Genomic DNA, 6,544 nt, shown 5'->3' with positions numbered 1-6,544 from the left:
TTTTTTTTTTTGCGGTACGCAGGCCTCTCACTGTTGTGGCCTCTCCCGCTGCGGAGCACAGGCTCCGGACGCGCAGGCCTAGCGGCCATGGCTCACGGGCCTAGCCGCTCCGCGGCATGTGGTATCTTCCCGGACCGGGGCTCGAACCAGTGTCCCCTGCATTGGCAGGCAGACTCTCAACCACTGTGCCACCAGGGAAGCCCCAATTCTTTTTTTTTTTTAAATTAATTTATTTATTTTTGGCTGCATTGGGTCTTCATTGCTGCGCGCAGGGGCTCCTCTTCATTACGGTGTGCGGGCTTCAACAGTTCTGGCATGCGGGCTCAGTAGTTTTGGCTCGCGGGCTCTAGAGCACAGGCTCAGTCATTGTGGTGCACAGGCTTAGCTGCTCTGTGGCATGTGGGATCTTCCCGGAGCAGGGCTCAAACCAGTGTTCCCTGCATTGGCAGGTGGATTCTTAACCACTGCGCCACCAGGGAAATCCCTCCTTTTCTCAGTCTTTGTTTTTGCTCAACTTCCTCGGTATTTTTTCAACTTAATTCTTTCAACAACTCTACTGGTTTTTTATTTTATACTTCCAATTTTGTCTCCAAATACACACACACACACACACACACACACACACACACACACACACACACACACACTTGGTCCTGCTGCTTCATGGATGCACTATCTTCTCTTATTCTCTGAATATATTTAAGAAATTTAGATGTTTTCTTTTCCCTGCACAGACCATTTCTTTCAAGTTGATTCTTTTCTGTTTGTTTTGATATCCAACCTTCATCTTGGAAGCTCTTTTCAAATAGCTGGCAATCCACATCTGGTTGGTTTGCTGCTCCTATTTAATAAGAGTTGAGCACTAAAATCCTGTTTGAAACTGAGCACTTAGGTGGGGTCTGAAGATGGTGGGTGCTCTGGTTGGCCAGTCACCTAAGGAAACTCTACGTCACTGTCGGTGTTTCTGCTGAAGCTGGTTATACTCCCTAGAGAAGGAGCTGTCTATTTCCCACGTAAAGCGTGTGCACATGTGTGCATGTGTGCATATGTGTATCAAACTAGAATGTTGACTCCTAACCCCCCAAAGTGATGGTCTTAGGAGGTGGGAATTCTGTGAGGTCATAAGGGTCGAGCCCCCATGATGGGATTAGTGTCCTTATAAAAGGGACCCCAGAGAGCTCTCACCCCTTCCTCCACATGAGGACACAGTGAGAAGACCACGTCTATGAACCAGGAAGCAGGTCCTCAGCAGACAAAACACACACCAGCGCCTTGATCTCACACTCCCGGCCTCCAGACCTGTGAGGAGTCAGTGTCTGTGGTTTACAAGTCTTCCACTGCAGCAGCACGAGCTCACTAAGGCCAACGGCCTTGCATTCACTATGGCCCCTGCCTTCAGCTGTGCCTGGTCTCTTACATGAGATGCTCCTCGATTTCATCCTCCCCAGAGATTAAACCTCTGAATTCTGCCAGGGCTGAGGATGAGACGCTGCCCAGTTATACAGAACAGGAAGAACCTGAGGATTTAACTGGCTTTTAAACAAACTCTCTGCCACTGTTCCCAGCTCCACCTTTACCCCTACTTCCACTGGTTCCCGGCGCCATCGAGTCCCACCTCTTTTCAGAGTTCTTGGGCTCGGGGTTCAGTTTTCTCGGGTGAGCTGTCAGTTATCACTCACTTATCTGCCTTCCAACTTCCAGAATCTTGTGGTTGTCACCTCCTCCATGTTGTCTCTGTCCTAACAGGTTTGTGCCTTAAAAAAAGAATCCTAGGGGCTTCCCTGGTGGCGCAGTGGTTGAGAGTCCGCCTGCTGATGCAGGGGACATGGGTTCGTGCCCCGGTCCGGGAAGATCCCACATGCCGCGGAGCGGCTGGGCCCGTGAGCCATGGCCGCTGAGCCTGCATGTCCGGAGCCTGTGCTCCGCAACGGGAGAGGCCACAACGGTGGGAGGCCCGCGTACCGCAAAAAAAAAAAAAAAGAATCCTATTTGTCATCACTGGAGTATGGTTTCAGGAAGCCACCGAAGTACATACGTATGTTGGGTCCATCCAGTTACCCGAAGGACCCCACCCACATTTTAGCCCCCAGAGTCTGGCTCGTGGCCTCACTGAAACTGACCACACTACCACCGTCACCTCTGGCGCTGTACCTTCATTCCCCTCGGTCTGGACAGTGCTGGATGCTGAAGCCCACTCCTGCTTAAACCCCTTCCTCTCCTGAATTCAGCGGCAGCTCTATCTTTTGGAACTAGCTGTCACTTCCTTCACAGAATCCTCTTCCTTTTTCCTCCCAAGCCTGGTTGTCCTCTGCTCTTTTCTCTCTGGACCCTATGTTGGGGTGAGCTCAGAGACCCCTACACTGATCTACCTCACCCACCACTTACACATGACAGCTCTAAGCCCTCTGCTTCCAGCCCGAACGGGTCTGCTGATGTACACACCTGTTTCCCCCAATAGCCTCCAGGACACATCTACCTGGGTTTCTCATAAGCACCCAAACTCAACATGTCAAAACCAAACCCATCACTGTTTTAATACAAACCTACCACATCCTATGTTTTCTATTCCAATGATGGGTACCCTCACCCATCCTGAAAACAGGCCAGAAGACCGGGGGTCCCATCGGGATTCCTATCACCAACTTGCCACTCCCACTGAAGCACAAAGTCCCACTGATTCTACCTTTTAATCCTGAGAGCAGAAGTTCTCAGAATTCAGTGTGTATCAGAATCACTGTAGGGCTGGTTAAATGCCAGCTGCTGGGCCTGTCTCATGGGTTCTGATCCAGTAGATGTGGGTGAAGAACAGAATATGCATTTCTATCAAGTTCCCAAGGGATGCTGACGCTGCTCACCTGGGGCCACACTCTGAGGACCACTCACCTAGATCCATCCCTTCCTCACCAGACCCATTTTGCCTGTCTTGGTCCAGCCCAGCAGCTGTCATTTCTTGCAGAGATCACAAGTCCGAGCCTCTTAATTGATCTGACCTTCTTAAAACATCCTCCAATCTACAACTGGAATGTTCTTCCTGAAAACAAAATCTTATGTCTTAAAATCTCTCATTGACTCATAATCTTTGAGGATACCACCCAAACTCCTTCGTGTCCAGGGGCCCTTTGTTACCTGGCCCTAGCTAGCGGGCTCCTACTATATACATTCTCCAGCCACACACATCTTGTTTCCCCAAGCCTTTCCTACAGTGGCGTACCTTTAGTGAATGCAATTTCAGGTGCTGATGTTCTGTGACATTTTAAAATTTCTCTATGCCAACATTTCAGGTTGGTCAAATACTCTCACCTAGTTTTTAAAAAATCTAAAATCTGAAATACGTTTTGAGATTATGTGAAAGGAAAAACTAATGCATAGTCTACAATGCACTATGATATTTTAACACTTCTATTCCAAGAATAATTTTTATTTTATTTCAAATACCTTCTAAACAAATGGATTATGACATAACAGAATTTGTTTTTATATGAGTAACTCTGCATCAGAACCTCTATATACATGATAAAGTCAAAGACAGAGACAAATCAGAAATCCTAACTTTGAAACAAAAAAACTAGAACTTGCTATCAGTACACTGCACATTCTTAAACAACTGAAAAAAGAACTCCTCTAAGTTATCAAATAAGAGGGATTATTTTAAAATTAATGAACCAAAGAAAAATATTTGGAACTAGCTTATAATTATTTTTTTCTCCCAATTTACGTGGTGTAAAAACAAAACAAACTTCTACAGAAAACTGTGCACAAAAATACATTAACAACTAAATGAAATCATGGAAGCCCCATAGTTTAAAGACTATACCTTATAAAAGATCTAAAGATTTTCATTTTCATGTAGTGTTTAGTTTACATTTTTGAATAATGCTTTTACTCTCTCCATCTAATCACTTATAGTAAAGTGATAATGGATATTTAACACTTATAGATAAGGGTATGGGATTAAGAGATGCAAACTACTATGTATAAAATAGATAAGCAACAAAGATATATTGTACAGCACAGGGAAATATAACCATTTTTAAAAACTTTAAATGGAGTATATCTATAAAAATATTAAATCACTATGTTGTACACCTGAAACTAATATAATATTGTAAATCAACTACACTTCAATAAAAATTTTTTAATAAAAATAAATAGAATATAATTAACTTTATAAGTATATTTAACAAAATCGTAAGTTTTATATAGGAATTTCTATCTTAAATTGATTACTGATAAGAAACTAAAATAAATAACATTTCTATTTTTACTGTGTATTTAAAAATTGTTTTTCTATTTGAAACACACCAACCATTTGATTTTACTGATTTTTTAGAAATTCTTAACACTTAAAAAAAATAAAGTACCAGCATCAATTCCTGGATCCTATTATTTTTTAAATAAGTACCAAAATACTAGTGCTGACATTTTGCCCTGGTAGTGCCATGACCACCAACACCTTCATGTTGTTCCTTCTTTCTAGAATATTCTTTTCTTTAATAGCTAACGACTCACCCCGTTATTAAAAACAGCTCCAGCACCACCCGCTTTGGTGGTCCTCCAACCTCACCTCTGAGAGAGACACCCCTCCCGCCCCAGAGCAGCAGTGCAGCCCCCTCTCCGGATGCCCCCTGCCCCACACCCGAGCGGCCCGCCTCCAAACAACCCACACCCATCACACCTCTTACTGTCACCTCTCTGAGTCAGGACCACGGCTGACTGCAGACGCCCGCGACCAGGGCCCTGCCCCGCATCAGGTGCTCTGAGAAGGCCTAGAGAATTCATGACTTCTCCCCAATAAATAAGTTGCTTCCTCTCTGGTTGGTAAAAGCAGATTTCCAGAAAACATGTTCATGGCCCCTCTTGCCACCCACCCCCACAAACCCCTCTTCTGAACGACTCTGAGCACTGTGACCTCCAAATCCAAACCATTTCCTTTCATGTGCTGTTTTGCTCTGAGTTAACCAAAAGCACCAAATGAGGCGAGGCCAGGCCAGGAATGCCGGCGGAGCAGATGAAAGCACCCCATCCCACCTCTGTCTTCAGGGCCCGTTCTGTGAATTCTTTGCCATATGCAGACGTGTCCCTCACCCTTTCCAAGCACCCCAGCCCGATCCAACAGCACCCTTGCTTTACTCACCAGCCTGCTTGCTAAACTCCACTAGAGGCCTGACGTGGGAGAGGTTAGGGGCGGCCGCAACAATGAGGCTAGGAGTCTGCTCTCCACTCCGCTGACTGGGCTCAGACACTAGCTGGTGACCTCTCTGGGCAATGCCCTCACCTGCCATCTGCATCCCTGAAGTGCTGCATGGCAAAAATGTAAAAAACCAGATCCATGTACGGCTAAGTGACGTGGGTTTTTCCACTGGTCTCTGTAAGAACAGCTTTATTACGACATCCACCCAGCAACCCCAGGCAGTGAACTAGGTACCAGCTGCCCATCTCCACCTGCTCCTGTCTCCCCCACAACATGGCTGGCCTACTCCACCTCCCTCTCAGGTATTTCTGGTCTTCCGTTCTACCTGTGGGAACACAAGGTGTCTAGCTAGTGTCACTTTGTACTTGTCTTGTTATATGTCATGTTGCCTCCCTGTTCAGGCTGTGAACCCCGTGATGACAAAGGCGCATCCTGTGTCTTATCCATGTGTGATTCCCCACAGCATGAAAAATCTCATTTTTGATGCATTAGTTGTCACCCTGGACAATAAGCCTCCTACTCTGCTTGGTGTGCACTGTGAACAGTTACAGAGCTTTGAAAAGAGTAAGAGGAGAAAAGGAGAAAGTCCAGAGAAACAGCAGGGCTGAAGGCAGGGGCCGTCACACAGTGGAACGCCAGTGCTACAATGCCTGTTTAATCGAAACCTTGTAATAAAAGTTTAAATACATAATTTTTCTTTTTTTTTCTTTCTTTTTTTTTTTTTTATCAAAAGACCATCCCCTGCATCCCCGGCCTGCTGGGGTGGAGGAGGGGCAGTGGGGTCTGGCTACCTCCAGGGGTGGAGACACGGCAAGTCCAGCTCCAGTCGGCTTCATCTTCATCAGAAGATGCTCTGTGAGTGAGTCCGGTCTCAGGGAGGGAGCCCCCCATGCCGCCGTCCACGGAGGCAGGAGTCTGCCCAGCATCCCGGCCGGAGGAGAGAGTTCCCTGCACCTCAGAAGACGAGGAAGAGCAGGGCCTCGTGCCGGGGCAGCACGATGTTCTCCACGGTGCGGTCCATGGCGCGCACTTGCTCGGGGGAGGCAGTCAGGAAGGCCAGCGGCCCAATGCGCTGCTCCGCGCATGAGTGGCACAGGTACCCACCCTTGTTTTCCTTCCTGTTGCTCTGCAGCGCGGGATGAGAAAAAGGGAGCGGAGGGGGGAACAATTGAAGGGCAAGCGTTTCCCACCAAGAAGCGTGAACCAACCACCACCAGCATTGCCATCATGACTGATGCTTTCAGACCCGCCCGTGTGGCCCTGAGGCCGTACCTCCCCCAGCACAAGCGCCCAGGGTGGACTCTGCTCTATCAAATCCCCCAGAACGTATCAAGGCAAGGGATGAAGAGCCAA

The 6,544-nt window shown here is 47.1% G+C and overlaps 1 protein-coding gene across 2 annotated transcripts in view; it reads right to left on the bottom strand.

Moving 5' to 3' along the window:
- Positions 1-4,650: 4,650 nt before the first annotated feature.
- The window catches only part of FBH1 (F-box DNA helicase 1), a 46,707-nt gene continuing 44,813 nt past the window's right edge, over positions 4,651-6,544 (bottom strand). For both annotated transcript variants that reach the window (XM_060097577.1, XM_060097576.1), the window contains exon 21: positions 4,651-6,317. In XM_060097577.1, the coding sequence (XP_059953560.1) occupies positions 6,147-6,317 (171 nt within the window). In that variant the 3' untranslated portion in view covers positions 4,651-6,146. The remainder of the gene's footprint in view (positions 6,318-6,544) is intronic.

This window comes from Mesoplodon densirostris, chromosome 4 (genome assembly GCF_025265405.1).
Source record: "Mesoplodon densirostris isolate mMesDen1 chromosome 4, mMesDen1 primary haplotype, whole genome shotgun sequence".
In the NCBI taxonomy this organism is placed as follows: domain Eukaryota; kingdom Metazoa; phylum Chordata; class Mammalia; order Artiodactyla; family Ziphiidae; genus Mesoplodon; species Mesoplodon densirostris.
The sequence above is the reverse complement of the archived record's forward strand: the minus strand, read 5'-3'. Positions and strand labels throughout refer to the sequence as shown.